The sequence below is a fragment of the Vanellus vanellus genome (assembly GCF_965231255.1).
Source record: "Vanellus vanellus genome assembly, chromosome: 6".
NCBI classification, from domain to species: domain Eukaryota; kingdom Metazoa; phylum Chordata; class Aves; order Charadriiformes; family Charadriidae; genus Vanellus; species Vanellus vanellus.
Window position 1 is genome coordinate 67,296,022 of NC_138911.1, and position 22,377 is coordinate 67,318,398.

General features: G+C 40.3%; 1 protein-coding gene across 1 annotated transcript; it reads right to left on the reverse strand.

The window, feature by feature from the left end:
• Window positions 1-1,248: 1,248 nt before the first annotated feature.
• On the reverse strand, window positions 1,249-21,127 carry NAA30 (N-alpha-acetyltransferase 30, NatC catalytic subunit). The gene is made up of 5 exons (XM_082484851.1): window positions 21,105-21,127; window positions 19,893-20,819; window positions 12,310-12,433; window positions 10,237-10,292; window positions 1,249-2,476 (listed from the first exon to the last, which is right to left on the reverse strand). The coding sequence occupies exons 2-5, from the start codon at window positions 20,814-20,816 to the stop codon at window positions 2,339-2,341; spliced, it is 1,242 nt and encodes a 413-aa protein (XP_082340977.1). The 5' UTR covers window positions 20,817-20,819; window positions 21,105-21,127; the 3' UTR covers window positions 1,249-2,338.
• Between the last annotated feature and the right edge of the window lie 1,250 nt (window positions 21,128-22,377).

Consider the following 22,377-nt stretch of genomic DNA (forward strand, 5'->3'; position numbering starts at 1 on the left):
TTGAAGTTTGCTCAGAAGCGATGCTTTTGGCAGCACCTTCGTGAAAAGTGATTTCGGCTAACTTCTAAGTCGGCTTTTGAATCTGAAGACACCCACGGCTTAAATATTAACCAATAGAAAACTTGCCTGTCTGGCTTTTCAGTTTTTAAACATCAGCAGACACACAAGATAGCCCAGTTTGCGATACAAGTCCGACAGCTGTTAACAAGGTACGAAACCTCCCTGATCTGTCTCCTTAGCTCAAGCAAGCCAGAGCAGTCACTACGTCCTGGACCACGGTTGAGAGAAGTCCGTTTCGATCGATTTAACATTACCAACATTTAAGTCTTAACTATCAACGAAACCTCCTGAAACGCTGCCCAGAAAAACTGGCAAACCTGAGGGATCGGGATAACGTGAACAAAAGTTTTAGGCATGTCACAAGGCAGTAGTGGCAACGTACGGGCTTTACACTGAACTTTCACGTGTTCTGTGACTAACAGGCTCGGGCACCACTTTAAATATGAGTTTTCTTTACTGAGGGGAACGAGCCCCCTTAAAAGCACAAATGGTGTTTACAAGCAGAAAACTCAGAAGGGCCAATTTCCATTAAAAATCTTTATTTTCAAATACAACTCATAATTTGTACATGGTAAGAAATGTCCATCACCATGTGCGATTGGTCTGTGCAAAATAAGGCTTTCCTTTAAATCCAGTTTTCCTGCACAGGGCTCTTTTCCAAATGTTACTGGAGGTAGGGGTTTTGTTGGTTTTGTTTTTAAATGTACAGTAATTAGCAAAACACACCCATGACTCAAACCAAGCCCTAAAAAAAAAAAAAAAAAAAAAAAAAAAGTGTAGTAAGGCAAATCTGAAGAGTACGCTCAACTAGAGAAGAGCGGATTCACTGAGAGTTCATCCTTTTCACAGATTACATAGGTTCTTCCACAAGTCAAATACCTTTTTTTTTTTTTTCCCCCAAAGTGAAAAAATCCCAACTGATTCATAGAACTGGGCTATATAATCACACAGAACAAGAAAGCCTAGACGCTGTAATTACTGAAAAAATTGATGGGTATTGGTAAAACTTATGTGAGCCCAATTAAAGAAACAACAAAAAAAAAGGAAAAAACAGAGAAAGAGTGAATGCGAAAAAGAGAGAAAGAGAGAGAGAAATCCTTCCCCGCTGCTTTGATTTTGGAGGGGAAAAACTCCCCCAATAACTTAGCTCATGTAAGTTTAGAGAAAATGAGAGCAGCTAAAAATGGATACAATACACCTTGAAATTTATTTCCAGGATCAAGAACCAAAGATTGAAGCATTTTAGAACACTGAAGCAAAGCAATCTGAATCTGAAAAAAAAAAAAAATTTGTTCCAACTATCTTAAAATAGCTGTTTTTCAGAGCTTCTAGCAATAATTTTGATTAAATAAAATCATACCAATTTACATTAATTTTCTATATCTTCTTTTAAAAGTCCCTCACTCTTTTAATGAAAAAAGTGCATCCAAAACCAGCAGAGATTTACTGGTGACATCAGGTTCTTTTAGCAGCTACTCAAGGTTTTCAAAATAGCTTACACTTCTTGCTATAAGAAAAGAAGGGCCTTCCAAACCCTCGTTTGGGAGAAGTATCCAAATTATAAAAATCTGAAATAATTTATTATCAAATCCAGAATTTAAATAAAAGCAGAAATTTTCTTGCAAAGACAATTGAAGAAAGTAAAAGAATAAAAGCATGCACTCCAAACTTAGAGGTGAAGACAAATATACTTATCTATACAGGCACTGGCAGACGCAATTTAATTGTTACTGTTACTCATTGTAACACACACCCCACCCTACAATACATTTTTTTCATTCACTAATCACTGAGGTACCAATATTTAAGAATGGAAAATTCAATATTGAAAAATAAAACCTAAAATTGAAGCCTTTTTCCAGAAAACTATGGCAATTTTTGTATGAAATGTTAGTATACTTATAGAATTTTACAATCTACATTGGCTTTTTTCTGGAACGAAAAGTCGCGTTCCACATACAGGTTCTTTGATAAAATGTTCACTGTGTATGCAATACAGTCAGTAGACTTGCAAATGAATGAACATATCTTGGCTATCAACTGGCACATCTTGCTGGTACCAAAAGAACTCGAAGTTTGAAACAATCGGTTTTAATTCTGAACAAATGCGCCATGCCAAAGTGCAACAAATATGTGCGACACTCAATGAGACACTGACAGAAAGAGCTGCATGGAAATTACTAAGTCCACCTGCAAAGCAATTTTGTACAAATTGCATTGCATGCAAAGGACAACTCTGCGCTGTTGGGACGTCAGTTGCTTGATGTGATGGTTTCTTTTAACGCAGCCATAATTTAAGACGCAGTGCATCAACTCCATTTAAATAGTATCTGAACAGCCTCTTGTCTCGCACAAAACCAAGGTTCTCATAAAGTTTCAAAGCAGACTTATTCGTGATTTCTGTTTCCAATACAACCTTTAAGGGGAAAAAAAAAAAAAAAGAGAAAAAACATATCATATTAGAAAGCAGTTGCAATTACATGACTACTGAACCAATTTCAAAGATTTTATTTAAAGGTACACTTATTAGCAATGACTGGAATCCATTTTTTCTTGTCCTGACTTATTCAAGCAACCTCTCTCCATTACAACATTAAAAAAACCCCAGCATTTAATCAACAATTCTAATTGTAAACAACTTTCATTCACATCAAGATTTTAGTTCTTTGCTGTAAACAGTATTTCAATTCATTACCTAATAGCTAGGGTAAAAACCAACCAACCAAAAACTAAACAATCCCTGCCTCCCAAAATCCCCCCTGCAAAAACAAAAAACCAACCCCCACCCTAAAAACGACCTACCAAACAGGTTAGGGTCCAAAACATACTTTGAATTTTGAATGAGCAACTGGACTTTTGCATATCACAAGAACTTGGCACATAAGGTTTTGTTTGGTCATTTAATATCTTTGACCTCTAATTTGACAGATTTAGACCTAGATATAAGCTTCAGCATTCTACAGCTAGCTGTCAGCCCCGATGTTTGCATGGAATAGTTGTGCTCAACACAAATATCCCAAACTCAAATCAGAGTGCACACCAGGAAGAAAGAGCAGCTTTTTCCATCTTTTCCCCCCTCAGTTGCAGGAAGAAATGCCGTAAACAGCTCAGGCCAAGTGTAAGAGCAGTCCAAATTAAGCAGACTCAAAATTATCCCAGAAGTCTCAAGTACAGGCAAAAAACTACACTGGTGATAACAGGAAGTTAAATACAAAACTGCTGAAGTACGTCCCTCTGAATTGTTTTCTCTTTTCCCCAAATGCACTGAGCAGAGCTTTGGCGTACCTGGTGAGCAGCACACCCGCTCCAAGTGATAAAAACTTGCTTTGCTTCTTTACTGTTGTCCAAGTCAATTATTTAAGGACTCTGCTATTAAGGATAGATCACGATTGTGCAAGAACATGGGCTGACCTAATAAGCTGACTAGACTACATACAGTCCCATGACAATGTACATTCACGTATTAAACAAGAGCTCATGGACACTTTAGAAATACCATATAATGAAAATACAGCCTAAGCAATTTCTGCAGCAAACCAGTGATCGCTGCCAGTGTTAAGTCCACTAATGGCTATTTCTAAACCAGCAGTTGATACCCACTCTATATAGTTACAGCTATATACATGAAACTCCCCTAACCCAAAAATAGTCATCTACCCCACCTCAAAATCCAGGACTCCCTTTCTCCTCCAATAAAAAGTAGGAAAACTGTTTAATATCCCCCTACCCCCAAAAAAACTAGGAACTGCCTGTATTTGTAGGGCAGTTTAAGTCAATCTACTTTATGGACTCCGTGACCCCATTGCCTCCAGGCTTGCATTTCCATTCTCCCTCATCTCTTCTGCCAGCTCACTAGGCTTGCTGCTGAGCTACTTCAGACAGCAACCTGGTGGAAAACCTTTCCTTTTTCTCTCCATCAAGTTCGTTTTCTGCAGTCTGAGGAGCAACTAAGCCAATGTAAAGAGGGAGGCAGCCAGCAGTTAGACTGGTAACCTTCAATATGATTTTAAGATCCATTTAATGTATATATTTGACCATTACTCAAGTTTCAAGCCACTCCGACCACATTCCAGTGGATAATTCACCTTGTGCTTCTCGACATAAGAATGTGTGAAAGATTAGTAAATCTGGAGCCAACAACCCAACGAACAACATACACTGGCGGAACATAAGACCTAGAAGTAGTTCCTTTTCCAAAAAGGAACTAAGAGTCACACATTAAAATATTAATAGTCAGAGTTCTTAGATTACAGCAGGATAGTCTGTTGTACCTGCACTCTTTAAGACAAGCTAATTCAATTCTTAGTCTTATGGCAAGAATTAGAGATTGAATTTCTCTTGCTGGCAGTTCACAGAATATTACTGTCAAGTCTTATGACTTGATCAATTATTCTTAACATCCTTAATCCATTAAAATGGATATCTTTTAATTTATAACTAGTTATAAAAGCAAAATAGTTTTCCTGAAGATTGCTATTTTCTACACAACTATGCACATTGTACAACTTCTTAATTCAAATTAAAACAAAGCATTACGCCAAAGAAGAAATCTGACCCATGTAAATCCACAGTGCAGGAGACTATTATTTGAACTCTAGCTACAAATGGCATTCACTCTCATAAAAGTTTAGTAACCCGGCAGAGTGATATAACAAGTCTGTATTCACCTGCAAGCTCGCACATCTCGCAATGCTGAAAGACTTCCAACGCTGCAGATCATTGAATTTAAGGGAGTGGTTAAATGTTGAAATTCAGGTTTGTTGGAATCCCACTACCTAAGTCAATGCTCATCTTGAAAGCAAACGCAAGAGATTTGCTCTGGTATTTCTAAGGAAGACCCAGCACAACGAAAAGTAATTCCCTCATCTCAACATATTGCTTTGCTCTCAAAGGGCTAAAGACACGTTGCTGTTATCTAATAAGGAAACGCAGTCATATTTTATCCAAACTTCATTAGCTTTGTTTTGTACAAGATTCAACTCTTCCTGTGTGAGATTTTTCAATCAAGCTTCAAACCTTCAATCATTACGTTTATTTCTGGTCTCACAGGGTCTATTTTGTTATACACTTATGCCTGTTAAATCCTCTAACAACACAATTGCATCCTCCCCTGGAGACTAGCAAAGGTCTGATTGGATTTAACAGTATTTCTGCACAAGTCGCAGCTTTCTGAAGGTTGTTACTTTCTCTTATGTCTTAAATTTCATAAGCCTAACGTTTGATCTCAACTGTGTAATCTTAACTGGGTTTAGAAGCAAGAAATATTCTATAGCGAGAACAGAGTGCAAAGCTTCTTGTTACTACGTCTTCAGACCTAGAATTTATTCCTAAACTGAAGGAAAATGGGAGAGGTCAAGGTTGTTCAGTTCAAACTCTGAATGAACTCAAGCCTAGGAACCAAGTCATAGAATTAATACAGCCAAACCCAATAAGCAAATGAGGAAAGTATTCTCTCAGCACTCACAGGAGAGGTTGCTATTCTTCCTTACAAGCCTGGCATATCATCAGACTCAAGTTATGGTGCTTGTCCAGTGTCCTTAAACTGATGAAGTGCCTTAACTTTTAAAGAAAGGTAGCACCCAACATATGAGACTTAATACCTTAGAAGATTTGTAGACTAAGAGAAAGCTACGATTTCAATAGTTTGATAATTTCAATTAGGATTATATAAAAATATACATTTAATTTTCACAAGTGTGGCACTAAATTAAAATAACACACCTACTGGTGTGGCCAAAAAAACCCACTTTATATTACCCTAAATTTTCAATGGAAATTCTTGTGAGAAGCTGCAACTCCTTTTCACATTCTACATTTTGCTTAAAAAAAGCTCTTAAAAGTCCCACTTATTAGAGTCTTATTTTGATTTGTTACTGAGTACATGGTACATTATTTCCCTAATACAAAGTGAATGAATCTTATGCAGATAACCCACAGTGATTTGTTACAGATTAAAAACCTACATATAAACGAACAACTACTCCTTTCTAATAGTGATTAAGGGATATAACATTTCCACATGAAGGTCTTAAGCAGTACAATTTTTGAAAATTGCTTGTCAGTAAAAACTAAGCAAACGTACAAAAACCAGCCAGACGCCTAACTTGCTGGAGTTAGCACATAGAAATCATAGAATGGTTTAGGTTGGAAAGGACCTTGAAGATCGAGTTCCAACCCCCCTGCCATAGGCAGGGACACCTCCCACCAGACCAGGTTGCCCAAGGCCACATCCAGCCTGGCCTTGAACACCTCCAGGGATGGGGCCTCAACAACCTCTCTGGGCAACCTGTGCCAGTGCCTCACCACACTCACAGTGAAAAACTTCCTAATGTTCAATCTGAACCTGCCCTCTTACAGTTTAAAGCCATTCCCCCTCATCCTATCGCTACATGCCCGAGTAAAAAGCTCTTCCCCAGCTCTCCTGTAGGCCCCCTGTAGGTACTGGAAGGCCGCAATAAGATCTCCCCAGAGCCTTCTCTTCTCCAGGCTGAACAGCCCCAACTCTCTCAGCCTCTCCTCATTGGAGAGGTGCTCCAGCCCTCGAATCATCCTCGTGGCCCTCCTCTGGATGCGCTCCAGCAGGTCTATATCCTTCTTATGTTGGGGACTCCCGAGCTGGATGCAGTACTCCAGGTGGGGTTTCACCAGGGGCAGAATCACCTCCTTTGACATACTCTCCTTTTTCACACTGGAAGAAAAATCTCTTCAAAACTTTGAAGATGGGAGCAAAACTATTCACCTTCACCTGATTTATTTCCATAGCTCACATTTCTATGCAACAAGCCCATAAAGGAATTCTAAATCATTATGACCTATTGGAAACTCAGGCCATCATAATCTTGAAAACCTTCAGTTCAATACCACAAATATTAGAATTCGTTAACATCAAATGCCTGAGAAAGTCACCAAGGCTTAAAAAAAACCCAAAACATATATATAAAAAAAGAAATCAAAGATCCCTCGAGTTTTGTTATGTCATATCCAGACAATTCACCTCAAAGCATGCTGTTGAGTACTTTCTTCAGGCTTGAAGGTTATTTCTAGTTCAAGCACCCACCCCCAACATCAGATCACTTCCCTTGTTTCTATGCTAATATAGGCCATGGCCAGCTCCATGGTCATCTCCTCCCCTCCAAACAGATTCCACCCCAGCCAATTCACTTCTTCACTTACACCATGGCTTTCTCAAGCCAGGAGACAACCCCTGGCTGGAAGGATATTACCTCTCAGCTTTGAAGTGTGGCATATAGCATAAACTACTTCTTAGGCATCTGGCTGACTACAGAAGCTTGCACTGTAAATCACTTGTTCCATAGTTCTGGCTTAGTTGATTCCCAGTAAATTAGCTTGCAGGAAAGAAAGTGTCCTTAATCACTAAAATATTGCAGCATACTTTGAAATGCCAGCACATCAGTAGTGATTTTTCAAGATTTTCTTCTATGGTGCTGTATAAATCCTTTATTTTTCAGGACCCAGTGTTGATACCTCAAAAGTCCACTCTACGGTACTTTGAAAAGTAACACACTGAACAAAGTATTTATCAGATTATATGCTACAAGTTATTAAAATTAAGTACATTTACTGCATCTATTCCTTAATTAGATTGAAAGGAAGAGTTCCTAAGCAGCCTTTGGAAATTTTTCATGACACCCACAGCTGCATATTCATTATTTTAATCCTATTCCTATCAAGTTTCAGAAAAAAGCATATTTTTGAATTGCAGTTCATCTTTTATCAAGTAGCAGCATCTTTTTATTTTTATCACGCTTTTATTAAGGGATGTAGAAAAATATATTAAGAACAGCAGAGATGAGTAAACTATTTACACGCCTCACAAAGACAAATTACTGTGATGCACTGCTTTGATCAGCTCTAGGCATCAATTAGAAAGCCAGAAACTGTTCTCCCAACAACTTTTGTAAAACCTGGTGAGGATAAGTGCCTTAGCTCTGTCGGACAGAACTTTTAATGGGTGGCTAGTTGGGTTTTTCAGATTCTGGTCATGGCTGAAAACTCAGCAACACACCACGTGGGGTACGAGTAACCAACATCATTATTTTGTGCCCTGTCTATCTGGAAGAAGCCTACACTTGGTGGCAAAGAAAAGAAGAAAACATGAAAACACTGGCTATTTGGCTGTAGATAACCTGTATGTGAAAAAGAACAATATAAATATGTCAAATCAGCGTGGGTATGTCTCTGCTGCCTGGTGTAAGAAGTCAGAAATATACTCTGCTTGCGCTTCACATTGCCCAGGCATCATGAGCTCACAGTTCAAAATTCTGTGCCAGCACAAGACTCAGCTGATGCAAAAGCCCCCAAGAAGCAGGGCATAATTAATTCCGAATCACCATCCCACAAACACAGTCACACAGTTTCCAAACTGGAACTGAAACATGCCTGTACCCATCCAGCACACGCTCCAAGGAGCTTGAATTGTAGTACATTTGATAAAAGAGGGACAGCAATAGTCTCTGAAAAATACCCTATGCACTTAATACAAAACATTTATACAGCACCATAGATGAAAATCTGTGACTAAGACTTAATGGGGTCTTACTGCGGACTAGCTTGCAATCCTTATCACATTTATTTCATTTTTACGAAGATAAGAAAACAATAAGAAGGACTCTTGGACTACTATTACAGCGGTAGAAAAAAAAGACAGACACAGGAGATACCATTATGCATATACCTGTTAGATAGTCCAATTTAAAAATGAAGTAACATGAGAAGTAGTACACATACACTCATAAGTCATATGGTAACTACTGCAACTCTGGTAGCTTGGGTAGAAATAGCCAGTTCTACTACTGACACTGTAACAACAGTAGGCAATTCACTTCACTTCTCTGCGCCTCAATTGTCCAGCTGTGATGTGAACAGTGTGATACCATTCTTCAATTTTTTTTTATTTTTTAAATCTTGAATACTCTAGCAACAGCAAATGAATTCAAGAACATAGTGGAAAGCAGTGGAAAAAACAAGCAAAAAACGCCTTTCTTGATTAGTTCAATGTAGCAAGTGGTAAAACAGATTAGAGCAAAGCATACTACATATGATAACAGAAGGAACAAGCCAAAACACAAGTTGAAGAATTACAGAATTGTAAGATTGCACTACACTAAGAAAAAAAAAAAAAAAAGACAAGACACCAGTAAGCAGAGACATGAAGGAATCTGACAGGAAGCATAAATATCTCAAATAATGAATGAAGTCAGAACGTATGTGAGGATGGTGCAAGAGGCATAACACAACAAGTGGAAAAACAGAGTATATGCCCCAAGTCCTGTGACACAAATGGTAGTTTTGCATAAGAAACTTCACCACACCGCAGTAGGACAATTGAGGGAGCAGTTGAAACGAGATAACAGAGAGATCAAAGGACCATTAACAATGACACACTGAAATAACACAGTGCTCACAGGTCAGGAATAAGGTAACAATTGCATTGTACCAATCAGATGAAAGTTAAAGGGACAGATAACTGGATTAAGAAGAACGGATGTAGGGAGAGTTCCTCACACGTTAAACATGGCACAAAAAGATAGTTAGTTGATCTATATCTATATATACATATATATAGAAAAATAGGAACTGTAATCAGGTAAAAGAAAAGACTGATAACATATAGGCCAGAGAAAGTTTGACAGTCATTCAGTCACTTTTCCTTCCAAGGTTTTGTTGGCGTGCTAAATCGTGAGAGTTCTGTTAGTACTACGTAATACAGCTCTGCACTGTCAGAACAGCCTGCTGACTTATGATAAAACCATATTCTGCAATACGACAGCATGTACTGTTCCTGTATCTCTGTGAATTCTAGAAGTATGGAAGTATTACATGTAACATGCAAGTTTCACTGGTCAGTAGCACCTTAAACTAGAGTCTTTGGAGGAAAACGGGCCTGCGACCAAAGGCTGGGGCAGCTTTGCAAAGTAAAACAAAACCCGAAACACTGAATTTGTGCCCTTAGGACAAATTTAGAAAATGCTCCTCCTATTTGTGCCATATGTTTTTCTGAGGTTATTTTTCCCTTTATTATAAAAGGAATAGCTTCTTACCAACCCACTCCCCACCTAAAAAAAGTCCTGTAGAAGAAAAACCTGTGAAATGAATCCACATATAGGAGAATGCAAGCCATTTACATTATGAAAGTTTTTGATTATAAAATCTTACCTCATCACAATCTCCTTCAACCATAGCATAAATAGCTTTCTTAACCAAGTTTGTACCTGAAATATAGATTTCAGTAAGTGTCAGAGTTGCAATGCAAAAGATGCTAGTTTATATATGACTAACGTGTGCTACCTACATGATATGACACCTGGGGAAAGCAGGGAGGAAAAAAAGAAAGAAACAAGAAGTTGCAGTCAAGTTGCAGTCTCAAGTTTGAACATTAAAATAATCCATAAAGTTATCCAGAGACTCAGCTTGAGCACAAGATTCTTTAACACATGGATATTAGAAACAGGCTTCTACGTTTAACATAGTGTTATATATAGCCTTCCAAGATGTGATTCATTCCTTTTTGTTGCATTTAAAGTCAAAATCGGCTGGCATGTACTTGAAGGACATTCATCTTCCAAGGGAATTTCCTCTTACTAAAACAAATACTTCTATTAGTAACAGAACTTATGAAACCACTTTTGTTGCTCACTCCCATTTGGATTTGCTCGTTTCTAATAATATGGTTGAAGCCCATCCCTTCCCCTCAGTCAAGCATTAATTTAATTCTTTATCATTATTTTTCATCTAGTTCACAACAGTTCTACAAATGTAATATCCCTACCTGTCTGTAGAATTGGGGTGAAATTGAAAGTTGATTTCAAAGTTATTAGTGGAAAAAACTGCTGTTCAATGAAATTGCATAAATCTCACTTCCATAAGAAGGCTAAGGAAAAGGAAAAAAAACCCCAAGGAATCTAGAGAATGTTTTAAAGTATTCTCAAAACTTTAATCAATTAAGAGTTTCATTGAACGTATGACAAAACTGTACTACATTTCAAACAAGTCTTCAGATTAACAGCATACTTTGAGAAACAGCAAGGTGGCAAATGTAGGAAAAAGTAATGCTAAAGTAAGCAAGGCTTTAAATATAAGTCCTTTTCACATAATTCTAAAATAACAACCTGACCAAAGCAAGGGAAAAATATTGCAGAGATCTTCATAATAACAGCATTACTTATTTACTTATGAATCCAAGCACCTGCAATTAAATTATGGCAGGCTGCTTCATGACTCAGCTAAAAGGAGAGACAGTGATTGCTCAGTATCCTCTTCCCTCTGCTCCACTATAGAAACCAACAATGGCTTTTGAATTGCACTGAAGAAAAAAAAAAATCCACACATGCTTGAATAGCCATGATAACACACAGTGCTTCAAGTTTTTTGGAGGTGTTTTCTTAAAAAAAAAAAAAAAAAAAAAAAAAAAAAGAGAACAAACACAATGGTACCGTTCTGCAACGCATCACTGTATTTTTCCACTGCAAGTAATTTTCTGTCTTTAATCACAAAAGTATGAGTCGTTCAGTGTGAATGAGTGGTGAAGCACATTTCTAGGCTTTAAAACTGATGTCTACGTTTTAAGTTAAAAATATGTTACAAAATGTAATTTCACAAAAAACAGCACCAAAACCATTATGTTCCATAAGAACAGATCTTCAATTAAGCCAGCTAGGATAACTGGTGTTAGAATGAAAAATCCCTTCATCGGGGCAAAACTGATCAATGAGGGAAGGGAAACTCCCTGCCCAGTTATCTCTTTTTATCATGTAACTTCCCAACATTTTTCCCAACTATTTTTCTTCACTTATTAATACAACAATGAACAACATACATTCTCCCCAAGAGGCAATATATGCATAATTGATAGGGGAAAGCCAGAGGATAAGTCCACTGACAAAAGACAGACTGAACATAACATAGAAATACAGTGATGAGGGCACATACAGAAATGCAAAGCAATTCCCACTGTTGTTATGTGACAGCGGTAACAGGCAGAGGTAAGGGGCTGATGACTGCCTTTCTTTTTAACTTTATCATATCCCAGATGTAAGTCTCATTAGGCATTTCAGGTTATTTTAACAAAATAAAAAAAAAGCCACTGTGGAGCTTGTGTGGTCGAGTAAGGCAGGGATGACAGACAAAGCACCACATCTAGAAGTTAAGTTCTGCTTAAATCTTTATGACAGCTACAGTTATCCCAACTACAGGATTTAAGTAAGAAATAACAAAAAAAGCTATTCTTACCAATTCCTTTTCTTCTGTATTTGGAATCCACTGCTAACATGGCTATATAACCTCTGCGGAACATCTTTTTGTGCATATCCAGCTTGCAGACGATGGCACCTACACACTCCTCACCTACCATGGCCTTAAAGACAAACATACACGTATGCATTCTCAGTTCGTGATCTGCAGTGCTACCAAAAGTAGTAAACCAGTTCATTTTAAGTGAAACAGCCACACAAAACTTGTTTGCATAAACCTATAAAATAATAGCTAAATAACTTTTAAAAAGGTCTCCAAAGTATAAAAAAGATTAAAGGATTCTTATTTCTTTATTACATTCAAATAAAGTTACAGTCAATTAACAACCAATGAATTGTCCTGGAGAGAACCACACTATTACTCCATGAAGTCTACAGGCAAGAACACGTGTGATAGAGGAGTGGGGGGAAGACCAGGCTAATGCATAAATCACCCTTTCACATGAGCTGCCGCAGAGGAAAAAAGTCCATTCCTGTTTTATAGTGATTTGAATTTTTATGTACAAGGACTGTGGTAGATAACACGCTTAATTTTTGTCTGGTTTTAATGTCAAGGCCACAATGGATCTGAGAAAAATGTTGCTGCGTTTAATCTTTAGAAACTCTCATTTTCAGTCATATGACACCCAAAAGAACAAACAAAAAAGCACACAGTTAATTTCACACTTTTTAACTGTTCACAGATTTCGTTTGTTAAGAGCTATGCACTGACAGTTAATCTCAATCGTATTGTCACAAAAAGCGCGGTCTGAGAGTTGTAGTTATTCTGAAATATTAAGAAAAAAAAAAAAGGAGAAAAGTACCCAACCTCTCCCCAAACACTTACCAAACTACTTCCACAACCACTGTGTTCACCAACATTTTACCATGAAATATACTAGAGAAAGACTATAAGAAAAACTAAGTCATATGTTAACTGAAGGATTAGGCAGCATGAGAGATTAATGACATTATAACCTGCAGCAGTAAAACTGAGTAATGCTGCAGAGTAGGATAGCATCCAAGGGGAGAATGAGTTACTATTCATTCAGGAAAGATTGACAGAGATAAAAAGAAAGTCATACTTGTACATATGGGTGTATAAGTGGATCCACAGACTTTGATAGACCTGTATCTGCAGGGGGAACTAGCCTTCAGCTCAAGTGTAGCAACTAAACCGGGACTACAGCACATGATTGGCACAAGCATGTGCTAGCACAAGGGCTTCTGGATAATCCAAATTTACACCAGTAAGACATGTCAAATGAAAAGGACTTGCCAAAGCCAGCACTGCCAGGCCTCAGTGCAGCCCACCTGTGAACCCACTGCTCGCTTCTCCAAAGCCTATGCTGTATATTCTATAGCCTCCAACCACCTTTTTGTATCCAACTTGTAGGCTAAGACTCTACGGAGAGAAGATTCGTTCATTCAGATTGTACTGCAGGCACAGACATACATTTTTTTCACCCCAAGAAGAATAATGTCTTCTCTAACTGCATGGTGGGTTACTAACCAAGTTAGCTGTCAACCAGGAGCTGTATCAAAGGTGAAATGAAGCATCCCAAGATGTATGAGCTGCAACTCCAAAGCTCTACAGTGCAGCATGATCCTAACACAAATTCTAATATAGTTTAAGCTCATCAGGCAAATATAATTATTGCTAAGTTTTGATTTGGGAGGAAAACACATTTTTAGCAGCATCCAAGAACAACCCTGAACAATCTAAACAAGGTTTTTTTTTTTAAAAAAACAAAACTGTATTTCAGTCCATTTAGATCATGCTACACAGCCTCTAAGTAGTCTTTCCTTTGGTATAAAATACAGTTTATTCCATAGACAAGAAAAGCTGTACTTATACTAAAACTATGTATGCAAAGTGTCAGCTCAAGGCAAGTTTTGTATGTTGGCTCAGACCTGAGAAAACCAGGGAGTTAAATAGAAAGTATCATCAGACAGACTGTTCATAACATTGCTATAATTATGCAGAGTACCTAGATGTAATCTTATACCTCACTAAAAAAAAAAAAAGCACACCACAAACTAGCATGTTATAGTTATGCTTTGCCCTGAAGTGAACACGTGCAAATTGCTGATCGTAACAGTCATGTGGAGGATTTTTTTTTTTTTTTTTTTTAAACACACTTCAAGAGGAGTAACATTCTAGACATCGCATATCTGCGTTCTTTCTTGTTTAGGGCACTTTTCAGAAAAGCTATGTTCATGAATCATATATTTAAAATGCTAAATGAACAGCAAAGAATTTTGTTTCAGTGATCAAAGAAGCAAATACCCACTGGTTTTACCACTGTTGCCAGAGCACTGAATACAGTATGACTTTGTTACCAGTTCCCCAAACACTGAAATCTATTACTCAGTCTTTAGGCAGGTAAGTCTGCCAGTTAATCTACAGTTGTTCCACTTACAGAGGGAGTGCTGCATTTCCACCTCAATTTCAGGTTTTTTGTTGCCTTTCCTCTCCTTTCTCCTTCTATCCAACCTTATCTAAAGCTGGAAATGAACCTAGAATGTGATGTAAAATTTTGTAATTTGATTCCCTGGAGAAGGTTAAACTGTGTAAATAAATAAATAAATAATAATAAAAAAAAAAAACAAAACAAAAACCACACCCCAGACTGAAATAGGGAGAGTGGGGGGGAGGAAGAAAAAGTAGTTGCCATACAACACCATTTATGAAGAGACAACCATGGGCCAAATTTTCTTTTCAGGTATATGAGAGTACTTCTAAACATGCAAGTTTCTACAAACAGAATTCAGCCAAGTTACTATTATAGATTATAAACCCCACGGAGTACTATAAGATTTACTTCAACGTAAGTCATTAGCAGGATTAACATACATGAATTCAAATCCAATATTTGCATCAACTTTGTTCTTAGTTTAAATGTTTAAAACGATATCTTCATATTACAACCATGTATTACTAGAAAAGGTAGCACAGTTAGTCTGTAAATCAGCAAGAACATTACTTTTCACAAAATTAAGCAATTGGCATTGATTTCATTAGCAAAGATGGCATTAAGTCTGTCAGCCACAGTCTGAGTATGCATTTAATACCCAGATCCTGTGACATTGGTTCCCATTTAAAGAAGATTAAAACAGCCAACTAGCTCCCGAAAAAGAAATATTTTGTGATTCAAATGCAGTAGAACCTATGCTACTGCAACACAGCTTCCCTTTCGCACATGCACCAAAATCCATCTTGAAATATCACAGAAACAGCTCTGTATGAATCCTTTGGCTTGCGTTTAGCGATCATGTTACTGAATGCCATTAGAGGATACATTTAGGCTAATGGTTTTAACCTAAAGTCTGGCAGTTCAATCAGAGCTCTTTACGATACTGGACAAATCACTAAATCGCTCTGTTTCCACTCTATGAAACTGGACGCGAGTAATTCCCTCCTGCGCAAGGGCATTGCCAGAATAACTACACTAGCTGTCATTACGTACTCGGATGCTGCAATGCCTGACGTTTTCACAAAGCTTCTGACAGCGAGAAGTAGCGCAGCGAACCTGTGTCTGAAACCACCACCATACCTAAGGGGAAACTGGAATACAGAGTTTGCAAATTGGGAATGCATGTTATAGAATTTCTTCCTAAGTCTGCCACGAGGCTAGGAAGGCTTCCCAGACCGTTTCCTAACTTTTCTGGTTCTTTTATGCCCCAAGTTTTCCGCAAGTGAAAACCAGTGGCGGTCTTGCAAGTCTTGATTTCAACATGAAGTATGCTTAGAGTCTTGAATAAAATCCAATAAAAAAAAAAAGAAAAAAGCAAAGCATTAGTATAAAACAAGATCTTAACTGCAGTCATTTAGGATTTACAACACATCTAAAACCACTTACATGGAATTAATAGGTTATTTTTAAACTTGTGAAAGTTTAAATTATAAATGCTGCTATAGCTAGTGGCAAAGTTAAGAACCCAATAAAAGCACAGATTTTCCAGATTCTTCTTAAAAGGCAGCTCAGTGGTGCAGTATTGTGAATTACAGGAGAGGTTACAACACTCAGCCAGGACTCTGCTTTATTACATCCTGTCTTATCCAAACTTTGGCAGAGAGCAAGGTTTCCTAAGATCACCTCTCCCACGCTAAAGTATTTTGAAAACAATTTTCTGAAATATTTAATGTATCAGTTCTAAATGGAAGTTTTAGAACTTTAACACTGCTAAGACTAGAAGCCACAAAAAAAAAAAAAAAAACTTTAAAAGGAAGCTACAACTTTGAAAATGCATTTACGATGTGTATGGGGACAGAGCTGTAGCGATGCTTAAAAATGCTTCACATGAAACAAAGATACCCCTTTCCTCTGTTGTTTTTTTGACAGAGGAGTGGTTAAGGTAGGTAATTTGAAGAGAAATTGGGCTGACAGAGCTGCTGGGAATAAGTAAGAACTAGGCATTTACAGGGCATTCACACCTAGCATACAGTGTGAACCTGCTCTTCCAAAGACAGGCGACACCCAAGTTGAAGCAGACAGTTGCAGTTTTTTAGAGAAGGTTATTACCTTGCAACAGCTCAGTCAGATAATGCTGCAGTGTAAGGCATCAGAACTGACCATCAAGTGTTCCCAACCTGTTATCTCTAAAGTCAGGAAGACAGTTAACACGGATGAATTTGACATGGAATGTTCAAAATCTCTTCACTTCATACTATCTCCAGGTCCTTTTAAAGTGGAATGAGAACTTCTCTTTTGAGTGCATAGTTTATAAGTGGTTTGATACAGCAAAACCACGCTACTGACTAGTTAGGATTGGTCCTATGTCTTCCCTACAGCTGTGAATTCTCACCTCTTCCCTTGCACCAACACTGATGCCTGTGACATCCTACTAGTTTGGAGCCTTAAACCAACAGAAAGCTTACCCTAAAACATATACACACATACACACACGCTTAGAAATATGTGGTGGTGGTGGGGCTACCTTAGCTTCCCAAATCAGAGAAACATGAGGGTTGGCACAAGCCAGGAAGAGATAGCTGAACAGAAAGGAAAAGCAAGCAGCCCTCTCGGTTAGAGCCGTTAGAGCAACGGTGCACCTCAGGAAGGCCAAGCCAAAACTCAGCAAGTTTCAAACCCATGAAATAATCATCATCAGGAATAATCTTAATAAAGCCCCCAGAAAACAGCTCTGCATTGTCAGGTACCCAAAATGCTAGATAGCAAGATTATGGTGTTTAAGACACTTTACTGAACAAATATCAGCCAGGGACGATTGCTGATCGTTTATGGAAAACACACATCCCATCTTCAAATTTAAATGGTGTCAGTACTTTCCCCTCACATGTTGAGAAAGGGAAAGCAGCCCATGACAGCACAATGAAGACAGGTGAGTTTGCATTGCAAGATTTTAAAAAATGGTGATGTTGAAATTCAATAAAGGAACTAGTTGAACCCCTACAGATATTTTTTTCAAATACAATCAAACTGCAGTCTAAACCCTCTCCCCAAGACCAATCAAAACCAAAAAACAGAAGGGTGTGAGGCCACAAGGCATTAAAGACAAATGATTCTGTGAGATCAAGCACTATGCTTCTGTTCACCATCCTGACACTGTTCTTGCTAATTGGAATATGCAGTCCCTGACTTAAGATAAATACTTTACAGAGACTTATGAGATAGTAGTTCAGGAATCCATTAACTGCAGGAGCAAATTAAATTTTATAGAACAGAAAGTCTTCAAGACAACCTCTAAAAAACAAACCTTAAAATACTAATCCAGCCACAAAAAAAACACCCATCAAATTTAACTCAACATATAGCAAAAGCTTCAAATTATTAACTAGATAACAATTTGCTAACAGCTTTAGACATTCATAGCCACATATTCTTCTCTACAGTTTTATGTTCATTCTTCCACCCTTCAAATTGAGCAGAATTGCGCAGAGCTCAAGTAAAGTTTTGTTGTTTTTTCAAGGCTATTAAAAAAGAAGCTGTCACTATAAAATAAGCTTAAGACAGTTTCTTTTACTTGAGTGGTATCTTATTCTTTGAATGCACTTGTTAAAAATATGTATTTGAAATCTTCTGGTTTAGTGCTCTGTCAAACAACTTGCCATTGATCTTTTCCTAACAAAATTCTGAGGTTACTCCCTGACAAAAAAACCAAAAGATTTAAAGTCTAACCAGATACACTGTGATCTTAACATTGCCTTGGCATTACCAGCAATACACTTGATGCTGTAAAAGTATGGACATTTGTAGTTCACAGGCATTTCTTTTCAGTATGAGTTAAATCAGTCACACGCATAGCTCAGTGCTTGAAAAACACCATTCTGCTCTGATCAGTGTCGTTATAATGGCAAACATGACTTTGCATCAAAACAATGTTTTCAAATATTTTTGTATTTCTACTTTGTTCCAGAAGGTAATGCTTTGCTCAGCTTCATATAATCCTACTGTATTCCCCCTTCAGGATTTTAAGAGGCACAGTTCTGAAAATCCTCCTATAAATCATATAAATCCCGCTATAAATTAGACCAGACCCTAAACTGAGAACATTCAGGAAGTTTAAGGCCAGATGGAGTCCATTAGCCTCACCTCCTGTACTCATATCCCATTAAAATTTTACAGAGATACTCCTGAATTGAAGGGCGTCTTGGCTCTGGCTAAATCATACCTTTCAGAGAGAGGTCCAGGCTTGATTAAAAGATCAAGAGAGAAGAATTCATCATTTACCTTAGCAAGGACGTGCCATACACTCCCATAAATGTCCTGTTTTGCAGACGTAAGTTTTCGTATGAGTAAATCAAATACAGCTAAGCTCCCACTATGCACGTATACCCCTCAGGCCAACTTACACTCACTTTCATACACCTGTGGACAGATTAGCATCCTAAAAGCATGCTTTTCAACTGACACACAAGTTCTGCCATAAGAAACGCTAAACATTTAGAAACACAGGGTGACAGCTAAATCAATCTTTTCAACAGTGCAGTAGGAAGAATATAAAACTAAATACATCATTAGTACAGCAAGACAATTTAAGCAGCATGAGAATTTCTGCGTGCTGCATGCACTACCACACCCGTAAAAAGCAATACAGTTGTACTTGTCTTTATAAAAGCTAGTAGATCAAAAAGTTTAAAAAAACCCTTTAAGTGTTTCTCCACCAATCACTTCACATTTATATGCTAGCCATGCTGGTCTGTTTTAAAACCATTGTGCAAGAATTACTAAGCACTCATAAGACACTAGTGGCTAAGTACTTTTTAAATACAAAACCTAGGAACTGAGACAGAACGATAAAATGCGCTACCAAAGGTCACAAAAGTCAATGTCAAAACCAAGATTAGAAGCCTTGAATTCCTGGATCCTAGCCCTGTGCTAAAACCCCACCACTTAAAACATCTCTAAACGAATGTAAGAACTTCTGTCATATGCTTTACTTATACATGTACAGGTCACAGGGGGACTTCATTAGGAAGACAGGTACTTCCAAAAATGCTTGGCCTTACCCACAGAAAGATTATTAGAAATATTTCCACAGATGTCAACCCTTTAATCCTCTCCTCCCCAGCCCCAAACCACTCCCAATTTCTGCCCTCCCTGCCCCCCCGGCACTTACCAAAAAGCAAAGTTGTGGCCAGTTGTGGATAAAATACCTATATGTGTAAATGGAGTAGGGTTCAGACAGATCTTTGGTGATCAGTCTCATGATATCGGGCATCTGCAGCTCTGACTCATATCGGACGTATCGTATCGTTAGGTCCTCCTCGGGCTGAGAGTCCGTTCCCGAGCCTTTCAAACTGCAAGCTGCTGCTAAGGACCTGGAGAGTAGCAGCAGGGACTCCTCCTCCTCCTCCCCTCCTTCATCCCCCTCCTCCTGCTCTTCCTCCTCCAAGCCAGTCCCTCCTGCCAGTCCATTGCGGGCTGCAGTCTTAGCAGCAGTCGTAGTTGTGGCAGCAGACTGGCTCCTGTCCCCTGTTGCTGCTGCTGGGGGAGAAGGAGGAGGAGAGGGTGCAGTCCTTCCCTGGGGAGGGAGGTGGTTGGTAAGGGGGGATGAGCACGGTGTTGTGGTCGGGGGCGATGACTGCTGCTGCTGTCCGGAGCCCATTGTTTTGCTGGCTCGCTTGTTCTCCAGCCCCTCGGGGGCTGCCCCTGCCTCCGAGCTGAGGATCTTGCTCTTGAGGGAGGCCCGCAGGTGCCGCAGCTCGGGGCTGATGAGGCCGTTGAGCTGGTGGTTGTGGTGCGGGGGATGGTGGTGGTGGTGGTGGAGGCGGTGCTGCTGCGGCCCCCCCTTGCCGCCGTCGCTGCCTCCTCCTCCGCCTCGCTGCTGCTGCTCCCGTCCGCCTGCGGGTCCCTCCTCTTCCTCCTCCTCTTCGGCCTCCTCGTCCTGGGCCCCGGTGCAAGCGGCGGCGGCAGCAGAGGAGGTGGAAGAGGAGGAGGAGGAGGAAGCAGCCCCCCCCCCTCCTCCTCCTCCAGGGAAGGGGGAGAGCGTGTCCCCCTGCGGGGAGAGGACGCTGCTAGGCCCCGGCGGTACCTCGGCCATATCCTACGGGAGAGACCCACACAAACCCACCAAAGAGAAGGGCGTCAGACGAGACGGGGGCGGGGGCGTGGGCGCGGGGGGGGGGGGCGGCCTCACGGGCCGCGGTTGGGGGGGGGGGGCGCGAACAAAGGCAGAGACGGTGCCCGGGCCCCGCCTCGCCGCCCCGCCGCCGCCTCTTCCTGCTGTCCCGCTACCCCCGCCGCCGCTGCCGGGGCCCTTCCCCAGTCCCTTGCGGTCCCCGGGCGGCCACCCGCCGCGGCCTCCCCGCCCGCCGCCGCGGCCACTCACCCCCACGTCTCCTCAGCGCCGCGGCTCCCACTCTCCGCTCATCCAGCGGCCGCCAAGCGCGGCCGCCGCTGCCGTAACCCGCGGCCAAGTTTCCTGTCAGCCGTTACGACACTTCCTCCCTTGGCGGTGGGGCCTGGCGACGGCGGGGCGGGGCGGGGCGGGGCGGGGCGGCCTCGCCGTGGGCCCGGGCGGGATGAGGGCGCTGGGAGGGCCCAGCCGCGCTCACGCTGCCGCGGCCCGCCACCCGGTGCCCGGCCGCTTTGCCCTGCAGGGTCCTCCCGCCCCTGCTGGCCAGCCCGGGGGGCCTCGGGGCACCCGCTCCCGGGGCTGCTGCGGGGGTCGCGGCCTGCTCGGGTGAGGCCGGCACTGGCGTCAGGCTCCGGCCTTCGGGCCCGCTTGGCCCTAGGGTGGTGTCCTGGCCGGTGTCCCTTTGCCTGTGGATCCTCTGGCGACGGTAGCATTGCCTTCAAACGTCTCCCTTCGTTGCCTCCCCCGCCCTCACTCGCACCCCGGGAGACGCTCACATTAGTGTTAGAGCTTTGCTTTGTTTGATTGGCCCAAAGTCGACTGGGCACAGGTGCTGCCCACAGGGACACTGCCAGCGGTGTTGAGTCTCCGTTGCTGTTCATCATTAAATAATCCCTGTTACAATAACACACTACTAGATCTCATAGCACTAAACAAGAATTTTAAATCTGAGGCTTCTGTTAACATATAGACACAGCCGCTCAAAGTGCAGGGAAATAGTGGGTTCTTCCTTTTCACACATGAAAGCTTAGCAGGGCTGTTGTAAGGCTTGCTCATCTTCATTTGCTACAGTTATTTTTCAAGGAAGTGACAGGTCTGGACTTAAAAGGAAAATCCAGCAGCTACTCTACGTGTCCTAACAGGGTTCTTTAATTAGGAAGAAAATAGACTGGGGGGTTACAGGCTTCCGTTTATGAATTGCTGAGTTCTGAAGTAAAGTAGGAAAAGAGCAAAATACCTATTTGAAAGTGACTGAATTATAAGGCTTTTATTAAAAGTAATTAATGACAGATATACTTCATTTTTTGATAATGAAATGGGTCTCTGTATCCTTTTAGATTTATATATTCTTTTCTAAGACTCCATTCAGAAAGATTGATGCATATTATCTTTTCATGTTGCCTTTATGTGTCCTGCCGTTGCTCTGTTTAGACACTTCTATGTGCTCTACAAAGGTGTTCACATACATAATTTTGTTGAAGGATTTAATGGGTTTTTGTGTGTGTGTTTTCAAGCACCAAAGGAC